The sequence below is a fragment of the Gouania willdenowi genome, chromosome 14, assembly GCF_900634775.1.
Source record: "Gouania willdenowi chromosome 14, fGouWil2.1, whole genome shotgun sequence".
In the NCBI taxonomy this organism is placed as follows: domain Eukaryota; kingdom Metazoa; phylum Chordata; class Actinopteri; order Blenniiformes; family Gobiesocidae; genus Gouania; species Gouania willdenowi.
The window spans coordinates 14,402,798-14,421,483 of NC_041057.1; the positions used below are offsets into that span (position 1 = coordinate 14,402,798).

The window sequence follows — 18,686 nt, forward strand, 5'->3', positions numbered from 1 at the left end:
CACAATAGTTTCTGATTTCCTTTGATTCTACGGCTCACAAGTCCAAATTTGCTGAACCGTAATTCCCATTACCATTTTTTGGTAACTACCATAGTAAAATGATATACGTAGGTTAAAAATGACCTGCCTCACCACAGTTCACTGTGAGGTTATATTAAATGAAATAGTGAGCCAAATTTGGAGGATCAAATGTCAATGTTGCTATGAATATTTGGTCAGCTCAAGTCAGTTATCTTTGATGTAACTTGTTAGATTGATTAAAACTCGACATTATGACAACTATACGTTTAGAAAAGCTGTGGCGGCACTTTTCACATGAAGCAAGGTGTGAGACAACCTACCACAAACGAAGGTGCAAAAAAATCATGTTAATTCAGCACAAAATGCGGCTTTTTATTGCTACATTTAAAGCTATTGTGTTTGATCGGAGTACATTCACCAAATTGAGACATAAACTTTGACTCAGAATAAACTGAAATGTACTTAAAAAGTAAACACGATTTAGTGTTATCAAGAATCCACTTTGGCTAACGTCTCCTTTACAACTTAATAGAGCAATGAAATGATGAATTGGTGCTAATTAATTTTCCAAGTAAGATTGTGAAGCTCATTTTTTGGCAGTATCATTTTCTCTCCCAGCCTGACAGGACAATGAACACAACAGCAGCACCTCAGAGACTAACAAACGTTAGGATCATTGTTTCAGATGGAAAATATAATCACATTTCTGCAAAACACAACAACAATAAGACATTGTACACGTAGCATAGAACCATGGTGACACTGCTGTAAGTCATGCTCAGTATGAGGATAAACAAGGAGAACAGATTAAGTTAAATTTGTCAGTCTGCATCCACAGACTGATTGTCACTGACAATAGGATGCACACAACAACATTTGTCCACATCCTCTCTCCAATTATTCCCATCAGCGGCCCCGACAGCAGCACGCCAGGCCTCTGAATGGCCTAATCTCTCTTCACAAATTAGCTTGGACTCTCATCTCCTCTTCCCAAATGCAGGCGATGGCCTTAAGCATCCCTCTGTAACGCTGCCTATTCATAACCATCATTATCTCTGGGCCTTTGATAACAGACCCAAATGCAGGCCAGGGAGGAAAAAGAGGGATAAAGACTCTGGGATATGTGAAACCGGGGTGAAAACAGGCAATACGGTTCGATCTCAGATTCCCCGCTGGCCCTGAGCTATCAGAGCCATTGATTGGCTCATGTAATACTGCTCTGATTTGGTTTGACCAATCAATGAGTAGCAGACTGACTTCCTGTGAAAGTGCAGCCATTTTTCCTGGAAATGTATAGTTTACTCCCACACTGTCTCTCTGTGACAGGACGACTGCTGCTCTCCTTTTACTCCTTTGTCAAACCACAGCATTTTAGTGCCTCTATCGACTGAAAAGATCTGTCTGATAGCTGGAGCTAATGTAAAAGACTGTGGAGCGATCATTGATATGAAGACTCTTTTGATTCAGTGTCGTAAGATGACCGGTATCTAAAATCAAACCCTAGGATGCTGCAATAATGGATAAGTTCTCCTACAAGAAAGACATTATGTACTTTAAAAGTGATCAAAAGAAAGAAATGGTGCATTGCTTTATCGGCCACTTAATCCCCAAAAAAATGCTCAACTAAGCACTTTGTCAATATTTTTACTGTATAGTGTAGCATTCATTCAATCATTCATTCATTCATCCATTCATTCATCCATTCATCCGCTGACCCACTTCTTTTTTAGGGTCTGCTAGTGCTGCAGCTTTCAACAGGCGCTAGGCAGGCATACATCCTGGACAGGGTGGCAGTCCATGAAAGAGCAAACAACCACTCACACTCCAAATCACACTTACAGGAAATTTAGAGAGTCAAATTAACCCAGGGCCCAGAAAATGGAATGTGCTTCCTGAAATGGAAATGGTCCTATTAATCCGTGTACTCTTCGTTCTTTGGTTATTCCATTTTAAAACCAAATCAAGATAACAAATAAACTGTGATTATTTTGTTTTTCTGATTTAAAACCAAAACAGAAATACGCAAATATCAAAAACCAGATAAGCAGTGTTTTTCTGTTTTTTAAACTTGTTCTGTTTGTGTGATATTTTTGGAAACTTTAGAGGGAGAACTGAAGTCCACAGCACCTCGTTTCCCTCTCCAGGTCCTCGACCAGGTCTCCACACACAACAGGACTATTTAGGATTTATTTCAGCAGTTTTCTGGTCCTGCTCCTATTTATATGCAGTGTATGGATGTTTTAGCTCGTAAAAAGCTGCTCACGTTTATGTTTTGTTTCACGGTGTTACGATCCAAAGAGTATCCAAATAAACTGGTGACTGACTATCGACTGTGAGGCTGTTGTGATGAACAATAGATGTTCGAACTTCTACCATTTGACAGCTTTTTTGAGGGGAGTAAAATGTTTATTTAGCACATTATAAATACAGCTAACAGCAGCCTTCAACACACACGGAAGTTGATCATAAGAAATGAGGAGCACCAGTAGATTCATTACACCACCTCTGGTTCCACATATCATGTGCATGTTTTACGTAACATCCATTTTTTGGTTTCGATTTATTTATGTATCAATAACGTTTCAATTCACCAGTAATGTGACATATGCGTTGCTTCTTTTTATGTCTGGACCGGGAGCAAAAGTCCACCCAGTCACCAGTTTTTCTTTAATTTTTTTTTAATTTATTTTTTTTTTCAGTTTATTTCCGACATGGTTACATTCACTTTTTTTTTTTTGTACATGCCGAAAAAGGAGACGAGAGAATCAGTTTGCTTATCTAAGTCCCGTCCCCTGTTTTGAACACAGAAAGTTTACATCAACGCTTGTCTCTCTGGTCAAACATTCTTAGGTTGTTCTGAACACAATTTCATTTTTTTTTTTTTTTTTTTTGTCCTGGATACTATTTGGACCTTAACATTGTTTGGTAAAGTTGGCAGATATTCACAGATTCAGACTTCCAGCATCAATAACTCTTCAACGAAATGTCATCGACGCACAAATTACGCCTCTGCCATCAGTGTGAGGTGAACAACATGATATAAGATCTTTATCAAACACAGCAGAGTATAAGTCTGTCTGTCGGCCGTTCTGTGTGGTGAGATTAAAACATGAAGCTCTCGCTCTAGTTTCCCCGTAAATATCCAAATATCACACAAACAGAACCAGATTTAATTTTAAAACAGAAACAGCTGCTTGTTTGGTTTTTCCATAAATCTGTTTCTGGTTTTAAATGAATAAAACCAAAAAACCAACCCGTTTTTTCAATTTGGTTTTGAAACCAAATAACCAAAGAACGAAAGGTACACGGATTCCTATTGTTGTTATTACTTTACACATTTTCTTCTTTTTTTTTTGAAAAATTCATCCATCCTCACATGCAATGTTTGGCACCCATTTTCATGCAATGGGCAAAGGAACGGAAATGTCAAATCTCAACGTGTGGCTGAAGCCCTTGCAAGGGTAATGGAAACAGGTGATACTATAAATGGAATTGGGAAACAGAAATTTTGAGGCTCTAGTAACCTAACACACATTTTTAGATGATGGGAGGAAATTGGAGTACCTGGAGAAAACTCACACAAGCAGAGGGAGAACATGCAAACTCCACATAGAAAGAACCCAAGTGTTAACTGCTGGGCTTGAACCCAGGGCCTTCTGGATGTGACGTACTAAGGAAACACCTCCAATAAGAACTATATTATACAATATGTATGTAGGTGATGGATGGATGTATACAGTGACAGCAGTGACTCAATGCATTTTAAAAGCATGTACTGTATTTAACATGGGAGACAAAGCAATGCAGATACATTGAAAGGTAATTTCCATAAAAATGTAATTTTCTTCATCTCTGGTTCACACAATCATAAAAACATACAAATCCAAAGGACACCCCCACAATTATCAGCATTCTCTGCTTAATTTAGCCATTGATTTTTCAAACCCAGGCCACGTCAGGCTGAAGTGTTTTATGGCCTTTAGGGAGGAGCCTCTGGTACACTGCACACAAACGCCCACAAACACACACACATAGATACACACGTGTGCATGAAAAACATACCAGAGGAATGTCTGCAATAAGAAAACTAATGATCCCATGCTAGTGCACACATTTACTATTTGGAGTTAATTCCCTTCTTATAAAAAAAGTGTTTTCCACAGGAAATAAAAACAAAGACAAGTTAGACCATAATATTTTCAGCATATAAATAAATGCTTTCTTGATTTATTGTAAATTTAGGTATCTACTAAATACTTCATTAAATAATAAATAGTTGTCAAATATTGGCTTCATCGTTGAAGATTTATTTATTTATTTTTTAAACAACACTAAATGGTCAAATTAGTGGCAGATACAGACCTGATTAAGGGGCTAAAAACAGGAATATTGAAATAAATAAATACTAATAAATAACAATAAAGAGTAAATGAACTTTTAATAACTATTAAAGCTATAGAATGTATCCATTTATCAAATAATAATTTATAATTTATATAAACCTGATCAATTTAGTGACTAACTATGTGGCTTTGGTGTGACATGTCTCTTCCAGTGTGTTTGCAGTTTCTTTCCTACGTTATGACCCGCTCGTGTAATGTAGTATGTTTGTCTCATAGAGAAATAATGAAAGTCTTCTTTTTATAAAGCATTCACAGAACATAACATCCTTCTGATGCAGCTGCATTGAACATATCTAAAGAATTGCAACCACAAGCAAGCAGCAAAGCACAAACAATGCAAAGCAACATAGTTTAAGTTTTCATTTTATGGATTTATCTTCTAGACAAAGACACCAGTGATACTAAACCTATCATCTCCATGGCCGTGTGCTAACTGAGCAACACCCGGACAAACGTGCAGCAGCAGATCATGTGACTTACAGGCATTGGTGACGGCAAAGCTGTTGGCCGTCTCGATGTTGTCCACGTGAGGCACCAGGTTGAATGGCGCTTCCGATGCATTCGGGCTGGTGTTGTGCAGGAAGATCGCCAAACGAAAGGCTGTGTACTCCTGATCTGTGTTCCTGATGAACAGGCCTCCTGAGGAGAAAGAGAATGTGTTTAAGAAGGATTGTGAAAGAAAACCACTGAAGGTTTAAACCAAAATCTGTGAAGTTTGATGCAGATAACAGGGCTCTCAAGTCTCACACTTATATGCCACACATAACATTTCTCATGCAGAGAAGTGATAAAACTTGCCACGCATTAGTAGCATAGACTATATATAGAATAAATAATTAATCTATGAATGGATGAGGCGAAGGCAGACTGTTCTGCTTGAACTAGCCAATCAGATAGCATGATGCACTGGACATTGTAGAGCAATGCGTCACTGCAATGATTGACAGCAGTCGACGTCTGACCAATCGGAGGAGTGCGCTTGGGGAGCTGCAGAACGTGAAGTGTCAACATGCCGTCCACCTGAAAGTGGGTGTGTCGTTGAAATAAATCTTTGTGAAAATAAACCCCTGAACTGCTCCACATTAGACAGGATAAGAATTTCTCTCTCGACTCTGTTTACACTGGAAGAAAAACATTTATTGAATGTCTTGTTAACTTAATCTGCTTATATGAGAGATTTCTTGTCTGGACTTCTTATCATAACAGGTCAGCTCATCATCAGGGCCGTCAAGCAGTAGCAGCATAAATGCTACTTTCACTATTACTCCAGTTGATCTTTAGTTCTATTTGTCACTCTCATACATTTGTTTATTAGTTTTTAATTTAAGTTTAAAGTTTTTTTTATATATATATTTGGCCGATTTTATTACATTTTTTAATAAGGGTTTGTAGGTTAAACACATGTTGCTATACAGTAAGGATTGGGTGAGTTGGAGACCCCGCCCCCCCGCAAAACAGCATAAATCTCACTCAAAACTTGAGAGCCCTGCAGGCTGCAGATAGGAAAGAAGAGATTTAGTGAGCAGCAAATGCATTGAGTTCTGACTTCAGACTGCCTTAGAGTAAGTGAATATAAAGGACAATTGAATAAATTATTAAACAAACAAACCTATAGATAACATCTAAACAATTACAATTATTATTTAAAAAGAACAATATTTGAATGTATGTGCTCTAAAAATGTAACCTGGGATTAATATTTATCTGAAATATTAAATAACAGTTCTAAAGCCAATACCAAAAAATGTTTTAATGAGACAACGATGGCATGAACGTTAAACATTCTCATTGGTGTGTGTGTGTGTGTGTGTGTGTGTGTGTGTGTGTGTGTGTGTGTGTGTGTTTTATTGACTGCTCAAGGCTTTGGGACACACAACCTGCTGTCAAGCTAACAGTGCTACGTTAGCATTACCATCAGCCCAGCTAAGCACTTACCTCAGCAGCATGGCTGACATGCTCATAATGTTAATGCTAACACTGCCCATATTCAAAGGTACAATATTTACCTTGTTCAACTTTCCAAAAGAGCTGAGGCCAAGTATAATCTGAACACTGAATAAAATGAAATAACAACACAGGATTCTCTGGCTGCAGCACAACAGACCTACAAAGCTTCTCTGAGCTTAACGATGATGGTCTGCTCATTAGATACAGGTGTGTCGGAGTAGGAAAACATGTGGGATCAGGATCAGGTAGAGAAAGTAATAATAATAATGCATTGGATTGTATATAGCGCTTTTTCATAGACACTCAGTGCTTAACATTATACTTTCACTCCACACAAGGTGGTGGTAAGTTACTATTGTAGCCACAGCTGCCCTGGGACAGACTGACAAAAGCAAGGCTGCCATAGTGTGCCATTGTCCCCTCTGACCACCACCAACACTCACTCACCACATTCACACTAGGCAATGTGGGTAAATGTCAGTTATTGGACGACCCACTCTACCACTGAGCCATGGTCGCCCGTCTTGCACTAAAAGAAAGGGGATTTCAACATAAACTCACCCCTATGAAGACAATCAGCTGTTACATGTTAACCATAACAGCACTTAGTAGCAATTGTGTTCAAACTGGGTCCTAGAGGCCTACAGTTCTGCTGCAAAAACACAGCCTTGCTTCGACACGTTAAGATTGTAATAAGTAGCTTGTTTCCAGACTTTCTAAAGGGCTGGAAGTTGATACAAAACAAGGAATGTGACTAGGGCTGAACGATTTAGGAAAATAATCTAATTGCAATTTTTTTCCTCAATATTGCGATTGCGATTTATTATGCAATTATTTTTTGCGTAGCTCCCCTCAGCCATGCACTCGTCTCGTTCACAAGAGACGTCACCAAATCACGTGACCAATGACCAGTCAGATCGCAGCCTTTGCCTACCTTGAGTCTCTCCTCCCTATTCCCTTCCCCCTCACCTAGGTGTAACACTGCCCTCTCTTTTTATATCCTCCCTTTAATAAAGTATTTCGTACCCTTAAAAGTGACATCCAAAAAATTGCAGAATACCATTGTTTGAGAGGAATAACTTTATAAGAACCCCCAAAACATAGTATTTGAGTAACTCGCCTGTTTTACAGAGTTTTAACTCTGAAAAGTCACTTTCTGAGCAACTCTACACAATGACGTAGGGACAAAGGATGGCCCGCCCTCCTCCCACCCACTCCGTAGCAGAGCTCATGCTGCTTTATAAACACAAAACAGAGCGTGGGGGCGGGGTGTTTGCCGGTACATACATAGACTGTCGAAAATACATACATAGCACTGCGAGAAGGACGCTGAAATGCTCACCATTGTGGGCGTGTCTGTTTACATGTAAATCACGGCAGAGAGCTTCCTGGAGGCGCGGCTTCTCCAGCTCAGTGCCGTGTCAAATTCATCATCAAAATGGGAACGCGTCATCAAATTGGAGCGAGGTGTTTGGGCTCACCCTGCAGTAAGAAAGGAGCAAATCACCCTCTAACTAACGATTGAGGGAATCAATGGAAAAAACACTTTGTGCATGTGTAGGAAGCTCAAATAGCACTTTGTGATGTTTAAAGCACAGAAAAGTAGATTTAGCGTAACAAGGGCCCTTTAAAAAAACAATACTGTTTTCTTATTTCCACTGCTGCTCAATACTTTTCTAGATTTTTTAAATCTCTGCACTGCATTTAAAGTAAAGCTTACACTTGACTTGTTTATTCCGTATATGATGGTATTCACATGAACCGATAGGTTTTAAATCGATCAATTCCAATTGATGCTGAGAGTGTGGCTGAAAGAACACGTAGTGAGGAACAGGAGTGAGGTGATCAGAGAGAGTGAGACATGTCATCACCAAATACAGAAGACAGAAGTTCAGATGGACTGAATAATTGCCAGACTCGCACAGTTGTTGAGTGGTATCTGCGTGAGCGGAAAAAGACCACTTGGAACGCCTCCAAAACAGTGGATTGATGACATACGACAAGCGTTATGAAAGGCAGTTGGCCATATGGTTACCACAAGTACACCAACAGCTATCCAAGTCACTTGCAAAGTGGTTATCACAGGGTTTGGCAAATGTGTAACTAAAGAAGGAATCTCCAATTTTGTACTGTTTAACCACAATTGTGTTTTATTACCCTTTACTTAATTAGATGTAATTACTGGAGAACTGCAAATGACGTTAAAAAGGCATTGATTGAGTTAATGTTTTATTCAAGCACATTGAGTGTTGTCTCACTGGTCGGCTGGCTTGTTGTCTTGCACACACAAAGTAATGAAATAAAACATGTACAGTATGTGGTGATATGCACCTATTGAAGTTGGTTGCAATGCACCAATAACCAAGAAAGGAACAACATTTTATTTTGTTATGTTTCAAAATCAGAGGTGAGGAATGGACCTGCAAGCTTAAAGGTATAGAGGAGGATTTTCCCGAAGTTTAGAAAAGAAACACCCTCTCCACTTTTTGAAAAAATGCACATGCGCAACACTCTACCTGCTCCCAAGAGGGAACACCTATTAAACGCGTGCGAGAGAGCGTGCACGAGCCCGATGCGTGACTTGTGCCAGGGGTCGCGTCGCTAATCATAGCTCACATTGAGATAAACTTCTCTAATAACTACAAGGTCAATTATTGTCATTATCTGAATCAAAAGGAATACCACTATGATCTTCTTCCGAGTCCATTTCCAGTTAGTGATTTACCCTCTTTTAAACACTTGAAAGTGCGCATGCACAGCAAGCGAAAACTAGCTAAGGACGAGCACGTACGACGGTCTTTCTTCCGAATGATTGACAATGACCAATAGTCTTGATGATCCACCCGGAATTTGAAGCCAAAATAACATCCTCCACAATATTTTTAAATCATGCCAAACCACCATGATTAAAGAAATGCATGAGACTTTGTCTAAGAATTGACATTTGTCTGTTGGCTAGCTACACGTTCAACCCCCTCTGCATCAAGCACATGAGTGATGAGCGTTATAGTGGGAATGATAATTTTTCATAATAAAACACAGAAATGAAATACATACCGGTATATATTTTTTTAAATGATCTTTTCTTTTCTTTGTGTATACTTTATTTTTTATAAACATTTGTAAACAAGACAAAACAACAACAACATACATTTGGTCATCCATTTGTCCTAATGAAAGGAAACAAATAATAAAAGGGCATGCAAGTCAGTTTGTACATAAATGGCTCAACGATTACTTTCCAAGGTTACACACACAATCCATTTTTCCCAATTAACATAAAACGTATCCATCTTCTGGTTCAATGCAAAAGTAATTCTCTCCATATTCTCAATATTAGCCATAATATTTTCCCAGCCAGTCTGTGTTGGAGGATCAGGCTGTAACCAATTTCGAGTCACTGCCTTTTTAGTGTCCGCTAATATTATCTTCAGCAGGTATTTATCCTGATTTGGAAGGTCAGCTGGAATGTTGCCCAGGTAGATCGTTTGTAAATTATCTTTTCTTTGCAGCCTGGTACCAAGTGCTCAAGGGGCCCTACACTTGTTTACTTGCCCTCAGGGGCGGATCTACTGGGGAGGCATAGGGCGGCAAATGCCACCCTACAACAAAGCATTGCCACTCCAATTGGGAGCAACAAATTCAAAGGCCAATTTGTACACTTATGCGAGCGGCAATGCGCCGCTGCCGCTTCATGAATGCAGAGCTTCAGATATGACGCACAATAGCGACACAGGACTGCGTTGTTTAGATTGCGAGGGAGTTAAGAGTCGCTTGAAAAGAAGACACAGGTGGCAAAAAATTAAAGTACAAATCAGGAAATCAAATAATAATGGAAGCGCAGTGCTATGGTAGTGATGCTAATTTTGAATCAGGTTGAGGAATGTTGTTTTGAACAAATGAATACACGTAATGTTAGTTACAGGAGGTACAACACAGTCTGAAGAAGCTGCACTGAAACTGAGATCTGATATTTTTGGTATTCGGTCTATGCTCTTAAATGGGCTGAAACGGCTGCTAATTGACTTTATAGTAACTCCACACAATAAAGAGCTTTTGTTCATAGAAATACAGTAACAGGAGCAGTGAATCAAAAACAAGTGTCTGGAAGTTCACGTGATTATCGAGATACATATTTAATGTTGAAGTAAAAAATAGTATCAAAGCTTATATGTAGCATCACATGCCCTTAAAATAAGTTTTTTTTTATATTCAGTTGTATAACAGTCTGGTGTCATTAACATGCCAGTGTAAAAAATAAAAATAAATAAAATAAATAAATAAATAAATAAATAAATAATAATAATAATAATAATAATAACTCAAAGTCATGCACTTTGTTAAATGTGACAGAATGGTTCTTTAATGTGTTGGATGTGATAGCTATCCTATTTATTTACATAGATAGAAGCTGTTTACTGTGTCTCCAGTAAGAGTGGCAGTGTAGAGATATTACCAGAAAGGCCATGTCCATTCATTCCTTTATGTCTATAAATCAACGTCTGTCAATGAAAACATTGTGATGTTACTTTGAATCTTACAGAAACGAAGAGGAAAGGTAGCATCAGTAGTTTTTTCTCACCAAAGAGAAAGGTGAACAACTGAACAAGATAGATGGATGAGGTAAATGGAGAGAAATGGAAAAAGAGAGAGAAGAGCAACGAAAGCGTGACAAAGATGGAATATAAGGCCAAGGTGATCAGGGACAGGAGGAGGTTGGATAACCCCACAGCAGTGAGGAGAAGGAAGAGTAGAGCATCCCCAAGATGAGGACGGAGAAAGTGGGAGACCATATGACTGACAATGCACAGACTGTATCATCACTATTGATCTCCAGTCTAGCTGATCCACATGTACACATTTTGTTGCATAGTACACCTCATAGCAAAATTGCCATTTTGCTATGAGGTGTATTTATGAGCTATTGCTTAGACTTCTTCAAATAAAAATAAACATTTATCGTAATAATTATTTTTGCTTAAAGAGTAACTAAACCTCAAATCTATGTATTTGGGTAATAAGTAGTGCTGTTGATTGATCCTGGTCCAACTCTCAACATTTTAAAATCCAGGTTTTTCCTGGCTTTTTAAACAGTGACCAATCAACTAAACAGTGCTGTTTCACTTGTCGGCCTGTTTAGTGTCCATCTTGTGCACTTCTTTCAAATTTGTAAACTGAAAATAAAAACAATAGCTTAATAAAAATAATCATGGACATGGTTAGTGAATGGTGGACCTCATAAATTTACCTTTTCAAAGTGAGAACTCATACTGTCCTTTTCACACTCGGAAATGTCCCATCAATATTAATGATACATTTTATTTATAAGTGCTTATCAGAAACTCAAAGACACTTTACATTACACAAATCAAAAAAAAATAAATAAAGTAAATAAAGGTAAATACAGAAAAACAATCACAAGTTAAAAGGTTGGGAGAGGAGTGTGGAAGCAGAGGAGGTCTGTCGCTTTGATACTGCTTCTCTCATCGGTTTTACAAAAGTGCTCAGATATGTGCATCATTCCCGGGTAGAGTCCAAATAGACCCAGGTAGTCTGTGTTTTTGTCCTGTAATCTGTGTGGAAGCAAGGGGACTGCCTTGCTTTGATACTGCTGCTGAGCTGCTCCCATCGGTTTTTAAAAGTGCTCGGATCTGCCAAAAGTGGCTTCAGCGGAAGTCCCTGGTCCCTCCTGGAGTCCGAATATGTGTAATATTAATAATACAAACACTATTAAAACACTAATAGGGTATGCTACGAAGCGAGATGACCTCTTATCGCGCTAATTTCCAGGATTTAATCGGTGTGTGCTTTCCTACGATGCTCGCTAACGTCTTACGGAGCTAAATCACCATGGTAACTTAGGCTGAATGACTAACCTGGTCGGGACCAGGTTTTGTTCTGGCTAGGATCTTAGCGAGTACTAAAGCCCTGCCTCCTGACCAATCAGTTCTCTTAGAAAGCGAGCTGTCCAATAAAAGGTGATGTGTGATGTGGATCTGATCTGACAGCTGACAGGAGAGATAATATTTAGACATCGATGGCATCCTATCGGAAACAGAGATTTTTATCTGATAGACTGATAAAGTAAAATATATAAAATAAGCCTGCGTGCATCAGGCGCTTTTATATTGATAAATAAATAAATTCATTCATTCATTCATGTACTCAGGGGTAATGCAAAGAGCCTCAGTTCTGTAAGAGAATATAAAATATAAATATATTCCACCTTATGATGTAGGGTGATCTGTATGAACACAGTATCAGAGCCACAGACAAGTTAAAAGAGAAAGAGAAACTGATCAGAGTGTCTCTTTATTCTCCATTTATAATCTCACTTATTTAAGTATTAACACTCATCAATTACTGCATTAATAACTTTATGCTTTTACTGCAGCAACAGTGTTGTTTTTTATCTTCATATTTTTAAAGAATTAGTCCTCATATGTGACGTTCTACAGTTCCTCCGTGTGTGATTGGTCTGACGCCGTAATATCCACCTCCGTCACTAGAGCGCGCCGGTTAACCAAACTGAAATCAATGCGCTTAACTTAGCTTGTTGTAATCGACCTTCATAGGACAGCTTCTCTCTGACAGGGAATGTTTGGTTGGGTGGCGCCCGCTAACGGAGATTAATCCAGGACATAATTATCTGGCTTTGTAGCATAGGCCCTAAGGATCTCTGGAATAAAATTACAAACACTGCTAGGTTGGAAATATCATCAGAGTGAACAAGCTTGTTTACGTTTATATCCCCCTCAACCCTTTTGACATTCTCCATTACTCAATAAACTGATTAAATTGAGTATACTGTGTATAAATATCTGCCATGTGTTGCCACCCCTGAAACATCCATGCCCTCCTTTTCTTACCCTATTGAAATGTTTCCACCCCTGCTTGCCCTATCATAAGGTTTACAGAAGCGGTTCACTAATGGCTAAACATTACCAAAGAGTAACCTAAGGAAACTGTTTATTGTATTATTCACTAAATATTCAGTTGATTGTGCCCAAAATGATGTACCACAGGTTTCAACAGCTTTGTAATATTTGACCAGCAAGTAGTTAATCATTGACTTTAAAATGTAAATGTAATGGTAACTAATGGTTGGCTTTATTCATCATATGATTCACAGGTGTTGGGTGGTATATTCAAAACAGAATTTTATTATTATTAATAATAATAATAATAATAATAATAATAATAATAATAATAAACATGATCACATTCAGAGAATAATTCCCACAGCCGAGCCGTTCAAGTGGCATGCATCAGATGGAGGTGAAAGTGAACTGCCTCTTTCCTTCTACATTACAACAGAGCTCACGCACAAGGATCTCCACTAAGCCATCCATGGCTGTGTAAATGTCAGTGCTGTTTTAAGTTTTTAGGCAATTTGCTCCACAAAATCTGACTTAAGGCTATATTTCCTATGATGAGACAGTGTAAATGTCACTCAAAGCAAAATGCCATTGTGTGTTTTCTTAGGCCTGACCTAATCAAACGACACACTTCATAACATTTCACTCTTTATGATATCTGGTCAGGGAGAAGCAGTAATAATTAGATTAGATTAGACGCATATCTAATTACTTTTTATGGATTTTTAAAGAAGTGCATGTAGTTGGGGCTAAAGTGGGGGGGGGGGGGATTTATTACTTTTGATTATACTCTGACCAACATTTAACCATCCATTTATATATGACAGAGACAATACACTTCTATAATCGTTTGAGCCGAGTGCCACATTATCGACACTAATGTCAGCATTTACATTAAGTAACAATCTGCGCATTGATGCAGGATGGAACAAATATGTTTTGTTGTTTGTGGTTTTAGTCATTTTGTGTGTTTTTGGAGTCATTTTCTGTGCTTTTGTGGTTGTTTTGCAAGTTTTTTCATTTACTTTGTGCATTTTGGTGGTCTAATTTTTATTACATTTTTCAGTAATGTATATCTTTTTGGAACCACATTGTGTATTTTAGTTGTTGTTTTGTGTGATTTTTGATATTGTAGGTTTTTTTTAGTCCGTTTGTGTATTTGTTTAGGGGCCACACAAAATTAAACCAAGGGCCACATGTGGCCCCAGGGCCACCGGTTGCCTGTGTCTGATATATAATTATCCAAAGTATGTACCGGTACTCTTATTTAAAAATCTAGTCATACTGTACAGTTACAGCCAATAACTGCATAACTCAAAGTCAGAATAGATAAAGTGAACAAAATTACTCAATTTTTCAATTAATTTTTGCTAAGGGCATTTTTCACTGACACACACAGTCAGTTCTGCTGAATTGAGCTTTGTGCAAAATCGACTAAACGGCAGAAGACTAATTTTTTTTTTTTTAAGTTAAAAATGATGAGTTTGGTGTATTTAACAACCTTAAGTTTTTGTTGCTGGAAACAGATCCATGTACACCTGTATACCTGATCCAACCTAAGCAATTCTTTATTAAAAAGATACTTAGACTTTAGTTTGTATGTGGATGCAGCGGCTCAATGGAAAACAAGGCTGGTAACATGGCTCACAATTTAATGGCTCTGTTGGTTTTTTTTAGATCAATTTTAAGATTAATCAGCACTTGCATGTAACCAGATTTATAGATAGAGATGCTTACGTAGTGCATTACAATCACCGTCCATATGTGGTACGCTTAAGCACGACTCAGTTGCACTCATATTAGCCAAATATTCCAAACTAGGCCCAGTGACGAACCCTATACCAGTGTTTTTCAACTTTTGGGTCAGGACCACATGTGGGGTCACATAGAGTTTAAACGGGGTCACCTGAAATGTCGAGTAATTGATAAAAACACAAAAAAGTTATTTTTAACACAAACTTAAAAAACTGTAGTCTATACCTTCATTCTGTAAAATATACATCGAGTTAATTACAATAATAATATAGTAATAGTTGGGCTGGCTCAGGTTGTCACTAATCTCGGCTACTCTGTATTTGGTCAATGACGTATACGGATTTCACCGCATGATATTTCATAAAATGGGAATCATCGGGCGAGGTTTGCATGAATATTATGATGAAAATAAAAAAAATAGAAAGACTTTGAAATCCTAATAGTATGAGTCATTTTAAAGATTTTTTTAAAACAGCAGTCATGGCCAAACAGTCGCACCAAATTATATCTTGACACTATTACAGAATAATATAATAATAGCAATTTGGTGAGTAACACATACAGTATATACTAAGTTACAACATATCTGGTATCTTTTTATGCATTTTAAACTTTTTTAACTACAGTAAATGCAGTTGGATAGAATATTTAGGTGCCACATAATCAAGCCAATTTACAGTATAACAAAAAGTAATTCCAGAAAAAAAAAAAATGTCTTTGGGGTTGGGGTATTGATATCGAAATAGGGTCACGTTCCAAAAAAGGTCGGGAACCACTGCCCTATACCTTTCTGCAGCGAAGCAGCGTTGCTTCACAGATTATTAGGTGCTACTTAAAGGCACGCTGTGTAGCTTTTGGCCACTGGGGGCGCTAGAAAAAAATCAACAAACAGTCAGTGGGGCCATTCTCACTTGTCTTTTTATTGTGTATGCAGACAGTTGACCTGTAACTTCGGGATAAGGATTGGTTCTAAGAGCTGGGTCAGTTGGGCTGCGCTCGCGCCGCGGCTGGAGGAGCAGCCGCCCTCCTCTCCCTGCGTGTGGAGGCTCGGCGCTCGGCCCTCATCGCTGCGTCGTTGGCACTTCCCCCCCTACTCCCTGGCCTCGCCTCCATCGTCGGCCCCCTTTATCTGGCATCGGCGTGTACGGGCGGGGCAGTGTTCGGCGCCAGGTGAACAAGTGGAAAAACAACAGCAAAAGCCTTGGCCCAACGAGTATATCAGAGCCTGTGGTCACGTGACTGCCATTAAGTGATACGTTCTCCAGGCATTCTTCAGATCACATGACCTGGCCAAAGACGGTCCGTCTCCTCCAATCTTACATAATCGGTATTTCAAGAGGGAAGCCGCGCTCGGTGCATTGATACTGTCCAGCGCTGTATATTGGCCTGAGGAATCATTTAAAACAACTCTTTAGGTCACAAAGTCCACGGTGTGCATTTAATCTGTAAATCAATGTTTTGTATGATTAAATCTACACTACAAAGTTATTTTAGTGAGTTGATGTAATTGCAATTTCAAACTTTATCAAAGTCCGAGTTCAGAACGTGGGATTCTGGTTCCCGTTGGCATTTCCCTGCATGCACCTCTGTTATCTGAGGCAGCTGTGAGGCATGTTTGCTGTGCCAGCATGTGTGCACTATACATGCACAATACAATAAATCTGCACACTACTAATGACTGTTGATCCTCCATCCAGTAACAATTATTTGAAACTGACAAATGGCGATTGGGTGGGGGGGTGGGGGGGGGAGGATTTCCCAGCTCTGAGACTTGACGAAGCTCAGCAAAGGCAGCTGAAAATTACAAAATGCTAAATGAGCGCTGTTGGGTGAGGAAGCACCGACATAGTGTGGATTTTTACACTCCCAGAGGTCAGCTCGGCCTGAGATGAGAAATATGATGACACAGGGATTACAGCAACACTATTTCCCATAATTGGCAAGAATGCTGTTAGCTGGCAGATAATGAGACCTGGGTATAATTTAGGGAGCATCAGGAGACTGGAACAGCTGAGAAACGGCGAGACTGAGAAAGACACGTTCAGCTACAGTAGCTCTGCTTGAATCAGCAGAAAATTAGGGTTTTTTGTGGTTTTTTTTTTAATGTGGAACATCAGACAGTTTCACAGATGTATAGGTGGGCAGCTTCTAAGCCCTTGAGTTTGTGGGGTGCAGCTACAGTGTAAAACAACCCTGACCTCTGACCTCTGCTGAGCGCCTGGGGATTGCAGCATCACGCTGATATAAAAGGACAAGGAGAATCATTTGAACAGCTTGTCATTTTTCATCAGCCGGATGGTTCAGATGAATCAGATGAGGGTGCGTGAATCCAGAGAAAAGACAACGTCGGTATAGACGTCAAAAGAATACTCGATTGTTTACAGGAAAACTAGAAGAAAACAATTCACGAGAAAGGTTTTTAGATAAATTAAAAAAATTAAATAAAAAAAAAACAAAAACAGAGGTCACATTTAACCATCCTGTCTTTACATCAACTCCATCAAGCTGTCTGCTGGTGAAATTAAAGCCATACAATAAATCACATTTTATATAACCTCACATGACAAACACAGTTAGTAAATCCACAACACAGAGATGTTTTAAAAAAGCTAGAGAGAGAGAGAGAGAGAGAGAGAGAGAGAGAGAGAGAGGAGCTGAAGGTCTTTCTCTCGGGACCGCGTTGCAGTGCCAGGACTGAGGTCTGCCAGTCGATTCACAGGCAGCCTGCATAGAGAACACACGCACACGCACACGCACACACACACACAGAGTGCACAGTTTGCTGCTCTGACGTGCTGCAGTGGCAGAGTGCACGGGATACACATGCACTCTCACTACAACAGCAGCAGAGGACGACCCTTTGGCGCATGAGGCTTCCTACTGTCATAAAACAACACACTTTAGAGTAGAAATATTACAACAAAGTGTGCGGCTTAGAAGGGGCGGGATACACACACGTATACAGACACGCGCGTGCACGCACACGCATTCACGTGATTTATTTTACTCACCGATCTGAACGCTGCTGGGGAACGCTCCCATCGCCAGTCCCCAAAAGCCCGAGAACATCACCAAAAGCCATTCTCCAGGAGAAATCCTCATTTTGTCTCGGTTATAAACTGATGAGAGACATCGGGTAGGTTCAATCAATGCCCCCCAGGGCAAAAGCAACATCACAGGGTTTAAAAAGAAGAAGAAGAACAAGAACAAGAAAAAAGGGGAAAAAGGTCAAAACAAGACCCAAATGCCGGTTAAATATCCATGTTTCCCCCGGGATGTTTCTCTCTCTCTATATCCAGGATGTCGTCCCGCTGTGCCGCAAACTGCGTCCGTCCGTCCGGCGCTGGAGGTTTTGCGCACAACACCACCACCACCACCAAGATGATGAGAGAGAGAGGGAGGGATGGATGGATGGAGAAGAGGGGGATCAGCCAGCCATGGACTGCGAGTCCAACTCACAGCACAGCGGTTATAATACACACATGCGCCTTTTTTACCCGGGCAGGGCAGGCAGCAGGGGCGGAGAGAGTCCCTCTGCGGGGGGCCACTACGGGCTCTCACACTTTCTCATCATTTCAACAGTTCATTTCAAATGTGGGATGACAAGAAAAAGATGTGTAAATAGAATGAAGAAGAGACTCTACATTTTGTGTAAAAAAAAAAAAAACGTGGAAGAACTTTG

At 39.4% G+C, this 18,686-nt stretch overlaps 1 protein-coding gene across 3 annotated transcripts in view; it reads right to left on the reverse strand.

Moving 5' to 3' along the window:
• The window catches only part of LOC114475332 (glutamate receptor 4-like), a 123,921-nt gene extending 105,447 nt beyond the window's left edge, over positions 1 to 18,474 (reverse strand). For all 3 annotated transcript variants that reach the window (XR_003675458.1, XM_028466030.1, XM_028466031.1), the window contains exons 1-2: positions 18,016 to 18,474; positions 4,905 to 5,063 (exon numbers count right to left, since the gene is read on the reverse strand). Coding sequence is in view for 2 of the 3 variants with exons in the window: in XM_028466030.1 (XP_028321831.1) it covers positions 4,905 to 5,063; positions 18,016 to 18,178 (322 nt within the window). In the remaining variant the exon portion in view is untranslated. The remainder of the gene's footprint in view (positions 1 to 4,904; positions 5,064 to 18,015) is intronic.
• Between the last annotated feature and the right edge of the window lie 212 nt (positions 18,475 to 18,686).